Source organism: Ursus maritimus, unplaced genomic scaffold (genome assembly GCF_017311325.1).
Source record: "Ursus maritimus isolate PB19 unplaced genomic scaffold, ASM1731132v1 scaffold_7, whole genome shotgun sequence".
Classification (NCBI taxonomy): Eukaryota; Metazoa; Chordata; class Mammalia; order Carnivora; family Ursidae; genus Ursus; species Ursus maritimus.
Window position 1 is genome coordinate 25,693,880 of NW_024426885.1, and position 17,236 is coordinate 25,711,115.

Below are 17,236 nucleotides of genomic sequence, written 5' to 3' on the forward strand. Positions count from 1 at the left end.
GTACTACGGTTTGCTTATCCATTCGCCTATTAATGGATGGTTTCTCCAGTTTTTTGTAATTATGAATGAAGTGGCTATAAACATTTGTGTGTAGGTTTTGTATGGACATAAATTTTCTACTGATTTTCTTAAATACCTAGGAGCACAATTGCTGGGTCATATTTTTTTTATGGCGATAACATAGAAATAATATAAAATTTACCATCTTAACGATTTTTTTAGTGTACCATTCAGTAATGTCAGGTACATTAACAGTGTGCTGATGCAACCACTGCCCCATTTCCCAACCTTTTTCACTGTCCCAGACAGAAACTCTGTACCCATTAAATAATTATTTCCTATTTCCCCCTCCCCTCCAGCCCTTGGTAACCTCTATTCTGATTTATGTCACTATGAATTTACCTATTCTAGGTACCTCTTGCGAGTGGAATCATACAGTATTTGCCCTTCAGTGTCTACCTAATTTCACTTAGCAAATGGTTTTCGAAGTTAATCGATGTCCCAGCATGTTTTAGATCTTCATTCTTTTTTATGGCTGAGTAACAGTCCATTGTGTGTATATAACACATTTTGTTCACCCATTCATGTTGGTGGACACTTGGGTTGATTCCACCTTTTGTCTATTGTGAATAATGCTGCTGTGAACATTGGTGTACAAGTATCTGTTTGAGTCCCTCTTGTCAATTCTTCTGGACACTTCTCTAGGTATAGAAAAGCTGACTCAGACAGTAATTCTATGTTTAACATTTTGAAGAACAGCCATACTTTTCCACAGAAGCTTTGCCATTTTATATCACCTCCAGCAATGCACGAGGTTTCCAATTTCTCCACACTTCCACCAACACTTGTTATTTTCTTTTTTTTAAAATATAATAGCCATTCTAATGGGTATAAAGTGATAAGAATGTTTAGTTTTGTAAGCAACTGCCTGTCTTACAAAGTGGTTGTATTTCCACCAGCTATGAATACGAGTTCCTGTTGCTCCACATTGGTCAGCATCTGGTATTGTCAGTTTTTTGGATTTTAGTCATTCTAATATGTGTGTAGTGGGTCTCCCATTGTTGTTTTAATTTGCAATTCCCTAATGACATATGACATCGAGTGTCTTTTCATATGCTTATTTGCCATCTGTATACCATCTATAGTGAGATGTCTGTTCAGATCTGTTGCCCATTTTTTTTTAAAGGTTTTATTTATTCATTCGACAGAGATAGAGACAGCCAGCGAGAGAGGGAACACAAGCAGGGGGAGTGGGAGAGGAAGAAGCAGGCTCCTAGTGGAGGAGCCTGATGTGGGGCTCGATCCCAGAACGCTGGGATCACGCCCTGAGCCGAAGGCAGACGCTTAACCGCTGTGCCACCCAGGCGCCCCATCTGTTGCCCATTTTTAAACTGGGTTGTTTTCTTATTGTTGGGTTTCAAAGTTCTTTGCATATTTTGGATACTAATCTTTTATCAAATATATGTTTTGCAAATATTCTCTCCCTGTCTGTGGTTTGTTTCTTCATTTTCTTAACAGTGACTTTCATGGTGCAGTTTTAAATTTTAAGGGAGTCCAACTTATCATTTTTTTTATTTCATGATTATGCGTATGGTGTGTACCTAAAAAGTCATCACCAAACTGAAGGTCCCTGAATTTTCTCTTATGTTACCTTCTAGGAGTTTTATAGTTTTGTGTTTTACATTTAGGTCTATGATCCATTTTTTGATAATAACTTCTGTGGAAGGGATAAGGTCTATTGTGTAATTCTTTTTTCTTTCTTTTCTTTCTTTCTTTCTTTCTTTCTTTCTTTCTTTCTTTCTTTCTTTCTTTCTTCTTACTTTCTTCTTTCTCCCTTCTTTCCTTCCTTCCTTCCTTCCTTCCTCCTTCATAAGGATGTTGCTGTTCCAGCATCATTTGTTAAGGAAACTAGCCTTTCTCCATTCAATTGCCTCTGCTACTTTGTCAAAGATCAGTTAACTATTTTTATTTGTGTCTATTTCTGGGCTCTCTATTCTGTTCCATTTATCTCTTTGTCTGTTTTTTCACCAGTAACACACGGTCTTGATTATTATAGCTTTACAGTAAGTCTTGAATCAGGTAGTGTCAGTCCTCCACTTTGTTCTTCTGTATTGTGTTGGCAATTCTGGGTCTTTTGCCTTTCCTTTTTTTTTTTTTTTTTAAGATTTTAAGTAATCTCTATACCCAACGTGGGGCTCAAACTCACAACACCAAGATCAAGAGTCACACACTCTACCAACTGAGCCAGCCAAGTGTCCCTCTTTTATCTTTCTATATAAACTTGAAAATTAGTTCATTTATATCCACAAAATAACTTGCTGTGATTTTGATTAAGATTGCACTGAATCTACAAATCAAAATGGGAAGAACTGACATCTTACATTCCTATCCATTGAACATGGCATAGCTCTCCATTTATTTATATATTTTTAAATTTGTTTTGTCAGAGTTATAGTTTTTATCAATAAAATATAATATTTTATTGTATGTCCTAACACATTTTATTCCTAAATACTTCATTTTTTTGTTAATGTAAATGGTATTGTGCTTTAAATTTCTAATTCTTCATTGAGGATATATAGGGAAGCAATTGATTTTTGTATATTAAAAACTTGTATCCTGCAACCTTGTTATAATCCCTTATTACTTGCTGGAGGGGTTTTTTGTTGATTCCTTGGGATTTTCTACACAATCATGTCATCTGCTAACAAAGACAGTTTTATTTCTTCCTTCCCAATCTGTATACCTTTTATTTTCTCTGTTTTATTGCATAGCTAGGAGTAGTGAGAGGGGACATCCTTGCCTTTTTCCCAACCTCAGGGGCAAATTATCTAGTTTCTCACATTAAATATTATATTAACAGTAGGGGTTTTGTAGTTGTTCTTTATGAATTTGGGGAAGTTCCTCTCCATTCCTAGTTTGCTGAGAGTTCTTACTGTGAATAGATGTTGGATTTTGTCAGATGTTTTTCTGCATTTATGACTTTTCTTTTTTAGCCTATTGATGTGATAGATTACATTAACTGACTTTCTAATGTTGAACCAGCCTGAATACCTGAGATAAATCCCACTTGGTCTTGATATATAATTCTTTTAATATATTGTTAGATTTAGGTTGCTAATATTTTGCTGAGGATTTTTGCGTGTATGTTCATGAAAGATATTGGTGCGTAGACTTCCTTTTTTGTAGTGCCTTTTTTAAGAGATTTTATTTATTTATTTGAGAGAGAGTGTGTGTGTGCATGAGCAGGGGGAGGGGCAGAGGGAGAGGAAGAAGCACACTCCCCGCTAAGCAGGGAGCATGATGTGGGGCTCAATCCCCGGACCCCGAGATCATGACCCAAGCTGAGGCAGACAATTAACCAACTGAACCACCCAGGTGCCCCTCTTGTAATGTCTTTATCTGGTTTTGGTAATAAGGAAATTCTGGCCACATAGCATGAGTGAGGAAGTGTTCCCTCTTCTTCTATATTTTATAAGAGATTGTTGAGAATTGCTATAATTTTTTTTCCTTATAGAATTTGGTAGAATTCAACGATGAAGCCATCTGGCCTGATGCTTTCTGTTTTAAAGCATTATTAATTATTGATTAAAGTACTTTAATAGATACAGACCTATTCAGACTATCTTGTGTGAGTTTTGGCAGATTATGTTTTCAAGGAATTGGTCCATTTCATCTAAGTTATCAAAATTTGTGGGCATAGAGTTGCTTATACTATTCTTTTACTATTCTTTTAATGTCCATGGGATCAGTAGTGACGGTGCCTCTTTCATTTCTGATGTTAGCTATTTGTGTCTTCTCTCTTAGAAAAAAAAGCCAGGGGGTCGCCTGGGTGGCTCAGTCGTTAAGCGTCTGCCTTAGGCTCAGGGTGTGATCCAGGTCCTGGGATCGAGCCCCAGGCCCGCATCGGGCTCCCTGCTCTGCTGGGAGCCTGCTTCTTGCTCTCCCACTCCCCCTGCTTGTGTTCCCTCTCTCGCTGGCGGTCTCTCTGTCAAATAAGTAAATAAAAAAATCTTTTAAAAAATTTAAAAAAAAAAGAAGAAAAAGCCAGGTTTGCCAGCCTTGAGGTTTGTCAATTTTATTGATCTATTGAAGAACCAACTTTGGGTTTGGTTAATTTACTCTATTGTTTTCCTGTTTGAAATTTCATTGATTTCTGCTTTAATTTTTATAATTTGTTTTCTTCTATTTGTTTAAGGTTTATGCTGCTTTTCCTTCTCTAGTCCTAAGGTGGAAACTTGTATTATTGATTTAACGTTGTAGTCTATCCTTCCAGAGATATTTTATGCATATAAAGCAAAACAGTACATATATTCTTCTTCCTTTTTTTACACAAATGGAAGCATTCAATACATACTGTTCTTATTTCTGCTTCTTTTACCTAACGATATATTTTGGAACTCTTTCCATAATAAGTACATAAAGCGTTTCCTTTTTTTTTCTGGCTGTATTGTATTCTCATCTCCTATTGATGGGAGGTGTATTACTGGCAATATAAACATGAAATGATTCGTTTTGTATATTGAACTGTGTGACACCTTCAGGATAAATTCCTAGAGTTGGAATTATTGGTTCTAAAAGTATGTATATAGTTTCAGTTTATGTTATGAGAAGCAGAATACCATGGCTAAGAGCAAAGAGCTTTAGACTGCTTAATCCCAACTTCTCCGTGGGCAAGTCTTCGTGTCTATTTCCTCATCCGTAAAATGGTGATAGTGATAATAATAGCACCTTACGGAGTTGTTATAAAAATTAAATGAGACAGAACATGTAATATGTGGCAAATGCTCAATAAAGTTATTATTTTGCCAAATTGTCAGACGGGTTGATTAGAAACAGGAGTAGTGATTCTTTCCCTCTAACAGTAAAGTAGAAATTAAGGGAGATTGAACTTAATGGTCTCAGAGTTCTTTTTTTTAAGATTTTATTTTTTTAAGTAATCTCTATACCCAACATGGGGCTCAAACTTACAACCCTGAGATCAAGAGTTACATGCTCTGCCAACTGAGCCAGCTAAGCACCCCAATGGTCTCAGATTTCTTAAAGAAAAGGTAAGGTTACCTGCTCCGCATGAAAGAGATGGAGTTGAGGATGGGGCTTAAAGTTTAGAGGAGTAACTGAGGTGGAAGTAAGGGTGACCATCTTTGGATTTGAGGAAATGAAGGAAGTATGAAGTTGGGATGTTGACTGATCATCCCCCATGGACTCTAAACTCATGCAGGATGATGGCAGGACTGGAGAGGAAGGATGTGAGTCGGGTGCCCATATCTTATATCTTAAATGAAGTGAGCAGCAGGAGGTCAGTAAGTAATGGCAATAAAAAGGTTTGAAACTGCAAAGGAGCGAGAATTTGCTCCACCCAAAGGTGGAGAATGTGGTCTGGAGGCCTTGGGAAGTGAAGAGAACATCAGTTCCACTGCCTAACCTGGACATTAGGTTTCTTTATTCAAGAAAACAGCAGGGGAAGGGCTGTCCTCAGAGAAGGTCCAGTTTACGTAAGGCAGGAGGTGGAGAAAATATTCTATAGCTAAGTAAGGAAAACAAAGACGTGTGTGTGTTTTAGAGACGGACAATACCAGAAGGCTCTGGGGAAAGGTCTTGGAGAGAAGGAAAGACGCAATTGGAGGAGGGTAGAGTAGAAGAATCATAAAGCAGGATGGGGATGAGCGTGAGGATAGAGGGAACCTCAAGCCAATGGCGAACTCACTGTTTTGAGAACTGGTGAAAGCTATGGATTCTCTCTCCAGAAAAATACGTATTTATACATATATGCAGAATTTGCATGCAATTTCAGTGAGGTCCAGATTCCATAGACACCCAATTTTTTAAAGTAAACTTTTTACTGAAGTATAGCATGCACACACGTAATTGGTGTCCAGCTCAAAGTGAATATATACCTGTGTTACCAGCAGCCAGATCAAGAAACAGAACGCTGCCTGAAGCCCCGCCCCAGAAGCCCCACACTGAGTCCTCTTTCGGCACTTAACCACCCGCCAGGGTAATCATCACCTGACTTCTAGAACCATAGTTTAGTTTTATCCGTTTCTAAAATCTATATAAATAAAAGCATACACTGCATTCTTAGGAGTCTGGTTTCTTCACTCAGTCACGTTTGTCAGTTTCATCCACGTTGGTGCATGTGATTGCAGTTCATTCATTGTCATCTCTGTATACTATTCCACTGTATGTTGCATGACAATTTATCCATTCAACAATCGATAAATACTTGGGTTTCTTTCTAGTTTGGAATTGTTACAAATAGTGCCGCTATGAATGCTTTTGAATGTGCCTTTGGTGAACGTATGTACAAATGCTGTTGTGTAAATACCTAAGAATGGAGTTCTCGGGTCGTAAGTTCAGCTGTAGTAGACAATGGGGCTTATGTTTTAGACAAGGGACAAGGGAAAAAGGGAAACAGGGATTCCAAGAAAGTGGAATTCATATGAACTTTCCGTCTGAATTCCGGCATAAAATGACGCAGGATGTTTTGCATTTGATCATTTATCAACATTGAAACCAAATTAAAATGACAGTCATCAAAGACCTGATGAATAAATCCAAAGGGAGATTCTTTGAAGAGATTAATAAAACCTTTGACAAATCAAGAGAAAATAGAAAATGCAAATTTTAAGAAATATTAATTGCCAAACTTGACTCAAGAAGACTCAGAAGAACTGAGGAGACCAACACCTATGGAAGAAACTGGAAAACTATGTGAAGGAGTCATCTCTCTGAAAAAAGGCACTGGGACCTGACACTTTTCATGTTACCTTGCTTTAGAACATCAAAGAATAGATCACTTCCATGCTATTTAATCTGCTTAAGGACATAGAAAAAGGCTGAAAACTTCTCCAATAACTTTATAAAATAAGTAAAATCGTAATACCAAAACCTGACAATGCATCAGTAGGAAAACCACAACTCAATTTTTCACATGATTAGAGATGAAAAAGAAATAAAACTCTAAGTAATAACAAAGAGAATTCCATTCCATATTAAAAGAAGATGCTCTGGACAAGTTATTACTAATCTAGGAATGGTTGGAAACCAAGAAATCTATTAATATAATGCCTCTGATAAATAAGTCAGTATTCGTCACAAATCTTTAAAATATGCATGCATGGGGCTCCTCTGGCTGGCTCAGTTGGTGGAGGACGTGACTCTTGACCTTAGGGTTATTAAGTTCGAGGCCCACTTTGGGTGTGGAGATTACTTAAAAAAGTAAAATCTTGAAAAAAAATATGCATGCATGGCCCTTGAGCAACAATAGCACTCTTAGGGTCCTACCCTAAGAAAATATTAACAGTTATGCACAAAGCTTTCACCACAAGGCTATTACTTAATGTTGTTTATATGAAAAATAAAGACAAAAACAGAAACATCCTAATGTCCAACACCGCGATACAGAATCAGTTAAATAAGCTATGCTAACCGTATGATATACACACAATGGAATGATAACGCAGCCATCAAAAATAATGTCGTAGAAAAGTCCTTAATAAGAGAAAAATGTCCATGCCCCAAAAATGCAGTATGGCCTCATTTCGGTTAAAAAACATATTTCAGATTTTTAATTTATTTTGAGCTATCCACATTATCTAGATTTTCTGCAATTATCATGTGTAACTCTTACAATATGGTGATGAGGATATGAAGCAACAATTTTTTCTAAAATTTCCATTTCTTGTTTATAATCGGGGTGTAACAGAGAATCACCTCAGCATTCACTTCGGGAATAGAAAGTACCCATTCATATTTCTTTACCGGCTGGTTGACTCCCCTTGGCCCCTGCCTGGATCACAGGACTCAGGCCTCTTCTTGCCCGGCCTGTCAAACTTTACACAAGAGCTCCTCATCCAGCCTACCCCAGCACTGATACCAGACTCACCCCCAAACACACCAGTGTCTCCTGCCACTGAACTTTCAGGGGTTCCTCCACCCTCCACAGCCTTCCATTTGGGGCTCCAGAGCCTGATTTTATGTGCCTGTCCAGCAGGCCTCTTTCATGGCTGCAGGCAGAACTGTCACCATCCCACCCCCTCCAGGCTCAGCATAGTCCACTCGGCAGCACTCCCTTCTAGCAGGGCCCTTTCTCCCCATTCCCCATGCCTCTACCTAGCAGTCCTCATTCTCTTTCAAGGCCTAGCTCAAATCTCCTTTCTTTCATGAAGGCTTCTCTGACCACCCTGGCCCATACCTCCAACCCAAATGGCCCTAAAAGTTTGAACCACAGGGTGCCTGAGTGGCTCAGTCGATTAAGCGTCTGCCATGGTCATGGTCCCAGGGTCCTGGAGTTGAGCCCCACATCAGGCTCCCTGCTCAGCGGGGAGTCTTTTTCTCCCCCTCCTTCCTGCTTGTGCTCTCTCTCTCTCTCTCTCTCTCGCTATCTCTGTCTCTCTCAAATAAATAAAATATTTTTTAAAAGTCTGAACTACATTTGAACATTTTTTAAAAGATTTTGTTTATTTATTTGAGAGAGAGAAAGAGAACAGAAGCAAGGTGAGCAGCAGAGGGAGAGGGAGAAGCGGGCTCCCAGCTCAGCGTTTGAGGCTCGATCCCAGGACCCTGGGATCATGACCTGAGCCGAAGGCAGAAACTTCACTGACTGAGCCACCCAGGCGCCCCACATTTGAACATTTGGAGTAAGGGGCAACCAGGCAGTCTAGATTACAAGGCCTTGCTGGTTCACCTTCGTGAAGAGGTCCCCTACCTGCTGCCTTCCTGATTCATTCCAGCAACCCCTACCCCAGTCTGTACTACTCAAAGTACAGACACGGGCAGACCAGCCCCAGAGACTGGCAGAAATTCTATCTTCCACCTTTGTGAGTCTCACTCAGTGGGTCCTAATGCCTGTCTGAGGACCCACCTCTTCTGTGATGACTGACACCTGGGATGTCTGCCTCCTTGGAGCTGTGGCTTCGCCTGGTGATTTCAAATTGTTGATCAATACCGATGGAGACACTGAAGGTTTCCAGCAGAATTTGAGACCTTTGTCTGTCAGGAAGATCCACTAATAAGAGCTCAGAGAAACCAGGAAGGCCGTTTTGTTATAATGATGATAAGCATAAATAAGAGATGAGCACTTACTCCCTGCCAGGCAGCGCCTCCACGCATGATCTCACTGAGTCACGACAACCCCCAGAAGTACATAAATATAATGCAATATTTGCATTCTTATTTCCATGTTACAGAGGAGGAAACTGAAACTTAATTCATGAACATAAACTTAAGTTGATATAAAATGATCATATGACCTAGCAATTCCACTTCCCAGTATACCACCCAAAGAATTGAAAACTGGGACTCAGACAGACACTTGCACACACATGTTCATAGCAGCATTTTTTTTTTACAAGAGCCAAAAGGGGAAAACAATGTAAGTGTCCATCAACTGATGAATGAATCAACAAGAGGCAATATATCCGTATAATGGAATATCACTCAGTCATAAAAAGCAACAGAGTTCTGATATAACATGGATGAACCTCGAAAACATTATGCTAGGTGAAAGAAGCCAGACACACAAAACAATATTGCAAGATTCCACTTCTGTGAAATAGGCATATTCATAGAGACAAGTGGGGGGGTGGGGGGGGGGGGGGGGGCGGAGATGGGGAGTTATTTCCTAACGGGTAGTTTCTGTTTGGGTATGAGAAAGTTTTGGAAGTAGATAGTGGTGATGGCCATACCACATTGTGAGTATATTTAATGCTACTGAATTGTACACTTAAGACGGTTAAAATGGGGGGGCTCCTGGCTGGCTCAGTCAGTGAGCATGCAACTCTTGATCTTGGGGTTGTGAGTTCAAGCCACATGTTGGGCATAGAGCTTACTTTAAAGATTTTTTTAAATTAAAATGGTTAAAATGGTCAATTTTATGTGACATATATATGTATATATATTATTTTATATTATAAAATATATTACACATTATTATATGTGGCTATATTATTTAATATTTATATATAATTATATTTTATCATTTATATTGCATTATATTTATGTATGTTTATAATATTATTTATTATTAATATTATATATATATAATTTTTTAAAGTTATATTGGGCTTCACAGTCCATGCCCAGTGTGGAGCCCAAAGTGGGGCTCAAACTTATGACTCTGAGATCAAGACCTGAGCTGAGATGGAGTCGGAAACGCTTAACTGACTGGGCCACCCAGGCGCCCCCTTGCTGTCACTATCTCATGTGACCTTATACAAGACTGACCTTTGAAGGCATCACATTCTTTGGCTGTTAAATAAGACTGGATGAAACATCTTTGACAGTCCCTGCTGGTTGTAACCCTCCTGACAAGATCATCTATTCATGGATTTTGATTTTACAGTGTGGAAAGTCCCAAGCCTTGATTCCTGACCCAGATACCATTTGCTTCTGGCACACTCTGTGGACATTGATGAATGGGGAGCTCCAGGGAGGGAGGACCAGCTGTCTTCCCCTTACCTAGCCCCCCTCAGGGGTTTGTCCTGGAGCTGAGCCAGCCCTTGAGGAGGGCTCCACTCCTTCTTCCTCTCTTGATTCTGAGAGAGGTCCTGGCTGTGCTCCAGGATAAATTTCCACAAGGCAAGAGATAACACAGAGCCAAGGTGAAGATCAGGGCAGCCCTTAAAAAGGACTCCTTGCTCCCTAGAGTTGGCTGCTGTTCTTCCACTCCATAGTTGTCTGTCCTGCTTGCCGGCACCCGGCCACCATGTGGGAGCTCTTGGCTTTCTTGCTGTTCACCCTCGCCTATTTCTTATGGCCCAAGCCAAAGTGCATCAGTGCCAAGTATCCCAAGAGCCTCCCATCCCTGCCCTTGGTAGGCAGCCTGCCATTCCTGCCCAGAGGTGGCCATCAGCACGTGAACTTCTTCAAGCTGCAGGAAATATACGGCCCCATCTATTCCCTTCGTATGGGTACCAAGACTACAGTGATGGTCGGCCACCACCAGCTGGCCAAGGAGGTGCTTGTCAAGAAGGGCAAGGAATTCTCTGGGCGGCCCCAAGTGGTAAGCAGTACCCACTATCTCTCCTTTCTCACCAGCTCGGGGGGGGGGCGGTTGCAGTTTGTCAGCCAAGACCATGCCTGGAATGACCCTTCCAGCTCCTGTAATTCTTCCTAAAACAGACTAACAGGACCGGGGGTGGGGATTTGACCCCTCGGACCCCACCCAGCCTCTAAACTAGGCAGGAAGAATCAAAGGAAGACTTCATTTTCTGGGCTGTCATCTCTCCTGGAATTGGTTGATGTGCTCTTTGAGTCTTGCTTCCCTAATTAACTGAGGTACTCTACGCAAAGCCCTTAGCCCACGGCCCAGCCGCTGTAAGTACTCCATAAATAGCCTTTAGGAGTGCTACTCTTCATATGGCAAATGGGACTAAAATGACTACTGTCTTCTATGGGAAGGTGTGAGAGCGTAGTACCCTGGCTTTTGGAGGGCAGGGATTGCTGTTTCTCTGGAGCTGTCCCCGGCTGCTCGGGCTCACAGGAAGGCTGACACATGGTGGCATCTCAAGGATGCTGATGATCTATCCTGCCAAGCCTTCTGTAAAGCTCCTGGGGGAGGAGAGAAGCTAGACGTCTGGGAATACTGCCAACACCCCATCCCAGCATCTTGCTACTGAGTACCCCCTTGAACACCCCAGGCAGGACCCCCCAGTCACTTACCTCTGATCAGGCCAAGGTTGATTCATTTTTCCTTGGACACGTCAGCTAGGTCTGCTGGCCAACAGCCTCACTCTCAACCCTCCTGAGCAAAGAGGAAGGAGGAGGCTAGTCAGATGGAGCTTGCAGCCCACAGGATGTAAGAGAGAAGGCTTTGAAGTCATGCTTTGAAGTCGCTCTGGGAAGAGGTGGCTTGGCCAAGTCCAGATTGCATTTTCCAGGTGGGGCCTTATGGTAGGCATGCAGCCTTGCAATGGAAGGGCAGAAAGATGAGCAGCTGCTACACCTGCAGCACCCCCCAGAGGGCCCAGGGAAAGGCAGACATCTGGGCAGTCCTGTCCCTCCAAGCCCACCTGCTCCTGCCCCCAGGACAGGCACCATTCAGAGAGCTTATCCCATCTGCGGCTGCCTTCCCCTGGTCAGAAACTGGTAAGAGAGGCCCAGAGGTCACCCTGTCATTGAACTGAACCCCAGAACCCCTGCATTCTCATCTAGGGTCCCTTTTTTCTCCTTAGTCTGTCTCTCTGATAGAATTGGGAGTAAGGGGGTCTCGGGCCCTGCCCTACCAAGGCCTAACGGTCACGGCAGAGTAGAGCAAGGGTGTCCCACATGGGTGTCAGCATGGTAGGTACCTGCCTTCTCCCTCAGGAAGGGTGCAGGAGGCCCAGGGCAAGGGTGGGTCATTGATGTCTGATTCTTACAGCCTTTCCTGCTCTCCAAAGGTGACTCTGGACATCCTGTCTGACAACCAAAAGGGCATCGCCTTCGCAGACCATGGTGCCAACTGGCAGCTGCATAGGAAGCTGGTACTGGCCACCTTTGCCCTGTTCAAGGATGGTAACCAGAGGCTAGAGAAGATTAGTGAGTGCTGGCCAGTCCCTGGGGCTGCTGGAGGGAGAAGGGGCTGGGCAAAGGGACAATGGAAGGCTCAAGCTGGTGCTTTCTTGGCTGCTGCTGCCATCTAGTGGCCATCTGCTCCATGTCCCTGGCTAAGATGGAACTGGGAAGGAGGGAGGGTGCTGCTTAACTCCCCACTGTCTTGCCCCCTCTCTCCTCCCAGTTTGTCAGGAAAACAGTTTATTGTGTGATTTCCTGGCCACCCAGAATGGACAGTCCATAGATTTGTCCTTGCCTCTCTTCCTGGCGGTGACCAACATAATCTGCTTGATCTGCTTCAACTCCTCTTACAAGAACGGAGATCCTGCTCTGAAGATCATAAAGAATTATAATGAAGGCATCTTGGACTCTTTGGGAACCGATAATATGGCAGACATATTCCCCGGGTTGAAGGTGAGGATGAGGCAGGCCCCACCTTCAGATTCCAGCAATCCCTGTCCCCAGTTCTTCTTACTGCCCAGCTCCAGACCCACTGATTTCCTGACCACCTCAGCCACAGTGAGCTCTGCCTCCTCTCTTTTTAAAACCTTGCCACTTCTCTACAAAAATAGGTTTAGCTTTTAACTATGAATTTTTAATACTCATATTAATGGCTCTCATTTATTTACCAATTGCCATATGCCCACTATTAAGCACTCCACATGCATTAATCATGTTATTCCCCTTAAAGGTTGGTTCTATTATCCCCAGACAGAGGAGAATACAGGCTTAGAGAAGTTAAGGAACTTGCTCCAGGCTTCAGACTCAAGTCTATCTTACTGCTAAGGGCTGGGCACCCAGCAGAGTCGACCCTCCATCGGTGCCTGATGTTTGATTTAATGGAGAAGGGGAGGTGGAGACGCTCTCTTTCCCCTTATTTGGAGTTGTCCTAGTTGTCATTAATAATCCCATTCTGTGTCTCCATCTTAACTTCCATTTTGGCTGAACGTCTGGGTTAGAGTGGAAACTCTCCAGAGACCGAAAGCTAGGATCTGTCTCCATCCAGGTAGGATTCTGGTAGCTGGAGAAACAAAACAGAAGATGGATGGCTTTGACACTTATTTCCACTTTTCAGATTTTCCCCAACAAAACCGTTGAAAAATTGAAGAATTGTGTTAAAATGCGAGATGAACTGCTGAATGAAATCCTTGAAAAACATAAGGTAGGTGATGGAGCAGAGGAGACCGTGAGTTAGGTTGGAGTGTCATGAAAACAGGGCTGGGGTCCATTTTGGACACTGGAGTATTGCCTGGCACACAGTAGGTGTTCAACCAAAAATGACTTAACTAATGAATAGGGGTGAGGAAGTAAGGAATTGTGGAGGATCCAAGAAGGGACCCACCCACTCCCAAAATTTAAAGAGAGCCCTCCTACCTCCACAAGCTCATAGGTCCTGCCTAGTCTCAGTCCCTCACTTCCAGATGGAAGAAGCCTTTGCATCTCCAGTCTGGGATGAAGTATGGCAGGGTATTGCACATGGGGCTCTTCCTTAACACTGTCTCCCAACCTCACCCAACCAGGAGAACTTCAGCAGCGACTCTATCACCAGCCTGCTGGACGTACTGATCCAAGCCAGGATGAACTCAGGCAATAACAATGCTGCCTCAGACCGGGATGCAAAACTGCTTTCAGATAAACATATTCTCACCACCATAGGGGACATCTTTGGGGCCGGTGTAGAGACCACCACGTCTGTAGTGAAGTGGACTGTGGCCTTCCTGCTACACAATCCTCAGGTGGGCTTCTCCTTACTCCTTACTCCGGTCTTCCCAGCCACTCTTCACCCCAGCCAGATCCACCTGTGGCCCCAGAAAGAGGGAGAAGTAATGGCCTCTGCCCCTCCATGCAAGGTAGCTGGGCTGCCCCACTCCTAATCCAAGCAGTAGTTGGCTTTGGCCCTAGGGTGGAGCTGCCCCATCTTTTGGAAACAAAGCCTGGACTGCAAAGCCACCACTGGGAAGAGTCTGAGCCAGCTCTTCTGAATGTAACAATAGGATTCTTCTAAGCCCATGCTTCTCCTGGGCTTAAGCACATTGGTCACATCTACCCTGCTCTGGCCCTCAGTTGCAGAAGAAGATCCAGGAGGAGATTGACCAGAATGTAGGTTTTGGCCGTACACCAAATATGAGTGACCGGAACCAACTCATCTGGTTAGAGGCCACCATCCGAGAGGTGCTTCGCATCAGGCCTGTGGCCCCTACGCTCATCCCCCACAAGGCTATCGTTGATTCCAGGTACACCTGCCCTCCCAACAGCACAGCACTGCTTTCCAGCCCACCTGGTCCCTTCTCTGCCGCACCACCCCTCCACTTGCTGGTCAATTTATACTCAACCATTGACCATCAGTCATCCTACCCGTGACCCTCCTGATCAATATATCTGTCACCACTAACACCTACTGACGAATCCACAGATCTAAGTGACCTCCCTCAGAAACTGTCTGCTGCTCTGGAGACATACAGTCTGAATGGAAGACCAAGTGCTCTATGCTCCTACCCAATCCAATAGCCACAACATACACACACACGCGTGCGCACGCCCCAAATGCACACCCACGTGCCCCAACAGACATGAATGTCCATGCACACAAGTGCTGACACGTAAGAGGAAGAGGCCTGGAGAAGGGCTGGATTCACTTCGAGCTGGTAGAAGCTGAGGAAAAGATGAGGGAGTGGGCATGAGGATGTATAGGGCTTTTTCCCCAGGATGGGCGATTGTGGAGGTGTGGGGCTGAGCAGTTTGGGGAGGACAATATCTTAGACTCCCCTTTCCTCTCCCTCTTTGGGGCAGCATTGGCGAGTTTGCCATCGACAAGGGCACAAGTGTTATCATCAATTTGTGGGCACTGCATCATAATGAGAAGGAGTGGCACCGGCCCGACCAGTTCATGCCAGGTGAGTCCCTGTTCTCCTGCTCCCGAGCCACACAGCCAGCCTAGCCTCCGTGCTCCAGCATTCCAGCCTTGTGTTCCCTCTGCTAAGCTTCCTACTAGAAAACTCCTGGCTCCAACTACATGAACCTGTTGACAGCCCCATTCTACCCTAGATTTACCCAAACTCTTCACAGCTGGGTTTCTCACTTTCTCCTTCTGCCAACTGCAAATGTCCTCTAAGAAGCCCTGTAGGTATATGGCTCCCATGAAGTCAGGTCCTCAATATTGCCTCCTTCTCATCCTTCCTGAATATTGCATTTCTTTGGGGTGAATAAGGGCTACCTGAGAGCTGGGCTGTATCTCTCCTCAGGCTAGGGTTCCCCCAGGTGAGGCTGTCCACCTCCTCAGACCAGGGCTCCCCGGGCAGGGCCACACCTCCCCCTCAGTCAGGGCAGAGCCATTCCTCTACTTAGTCCTGCCCTGGCGCTGGCTGACACCCCCCCCCCATGTCCACAGAGCGCTTCTTGGACCCCACGAAGAGTCAGCTCATCTCTCCATCACTAAGTTACCTGCCCTTCGGAGCAGGACCCCGCTCTTGCCTGGGTGAGATCCTGGCCCGCCAGGAGCTCTTCCTCTTCATGGCCTGGTTGCTGCAGAGGTTCGACCTGGAGGTCCCGGATGACGGGCAGATGCCTTCCCTGGAGGGCAACCCCAAGTTGGTCTTTTTGATCGAGCCTTTCAAAGTGAAGATCAAGGTGCGCCAGGCCTGGAGGGAGGCCCAGGCTGAGAGTAGCACCTAGAGGCTGACCTAGCATGCCCTGCCTCCACCCTGTGTGGTCCCGCAGCACAGAATTAGAGGTTTGACTCTGCGGCCCCCTGCCTTTCCCCCCTCCTCCCGGCCCACACTGCCTTCTTTTCCAGCCTGCCGTCCCTGGTAGTGATATGCATAAACCAAACAGTTCTTCTTCCTGGTCTCCGAGCAGTTCACTCATTTGTTCCTTTGTTCACTCATTCTTCACAACAAATATTTATTGAGTACCTGCTATGTGCCAGTCACTATCCCTGGACACTCAAGCTCCCTGATTTCGTGAAGCTTACATTCTAGTGAGGACTGACAAATAAACATTGCAGAGACTCCTAAGTGCTTTGAAGTCAATTTTCCTGGGTGTTGGTGATGTGAGGAGAGAACTGCAGAAGTGGAGGGCAGCCACTGTAAGCGAGTGGTTGGGAAGGTGTAAAGACGTGGGGGGAAGCACCCCACGCTGAGGGAGCAGCAGGTGGTAAGTTCTCGAGGTGGGCGATGTTGGTGTGGCAAGAGCGGAGCAAATGAAAGGGGAGAGCAGTTCCTGATGAAATCAGATTGGAGACTGGGGCCAGGCCCCATGGAGCCTTTGTAAGTAGCAGGAAGGGTGTAGGTGTTTATTCCTAGTATGACAGGAAGTCACTGGGTGGTGGGGCGGGGAGAGGGGGTAAACATGTAAGTGGGAAGGTCTGGTTTGTTTTTGTTTTGTTTTGTTTTTGAGAGGGAGGGAGGGAGGAGGAAAGAAAGAGAGAGAGAGAGGATGCATGTGGAGGAGCAGAGGGAGAGGGAGAGAGAAAATCTTGAGAAGGCTCCACACCCAGCATGGAGCCTGACTTGGGGCTCGATCTCACAACCCTGAGATCACGGCCTGAGTCAAAATCGAGAGTCAAACGTTTAACTGACTGAGCCACCCAGAAGCCCCTGGTTTGTATTTTTAAGACCACACTGGTTGCTGAGTAGAGATTGGTCTGAGAGGGATGAGAGCTGGGGCAGGGAGGACGTGGCTGTGCTGGTCCGGGAGAGTG

General features: G+C 44.4%; 1 protein-coding gene across 1 annotated transcript; it reads left to right on the plus strand.

The window, feature by feature from the left end:
* The first annotated feature begins 10,708 nt into the window (after positions 1-10,708).
* LOC103681600 (steroid 17-alpha-hydroxylase/17,20 lyase) lies at positions 10,709-16,645 on the plus strand. The gene is made up of 8 exons (XM_008711201.2): positions 10,709-11,005; positions 12,384-12,522; positions 12,722-12,951; positions 13,613-13,699; positions 14,058-14,273; positions 14,602-14,771; positions 15,328-15,431; positions 15,926-16,645. Exons 1-8 carry the CDS (start codon positions 10,709-10,711, stop codon positions 16,207-16,209), a joined length of 1,527 nt encoding a protein of 508 aa, XP_008709423.1. The 3' UTR covers positions 16,210-16,645.
* The last annotated feature ends 591 nt before the right edge of the window (positions 16,646-17,236 follow it).

What these genes read in the sequence shown, in the direction of transcription:
- LOC103681600 (XM_008711201.2), top strand. Translation starts at nt 10,709, where the DNA reads ATGTGGGAGCTCTTGGCTTTCTTGCTGTTCACCCTCGCCTATTTCTTA. An exon ending in ACATATTCCCCGGGTTGAAG is followed by an intron (nt 12,952 to 13,612) that starts GTGAGGATGAGG and finishes TCCACTTTTCAG; the next exon opens with ATTTTCCCCAACAAAACCGT. An exon ending in GCCCGACCAGTTCATGCCAG is followed by an intron (nt 15,432 to 15,925) that starts GTGAGTCCCTGT and finishes CCATGTCCACAG; the next exon opens with AGCGCTTCTTGGACCCCACG.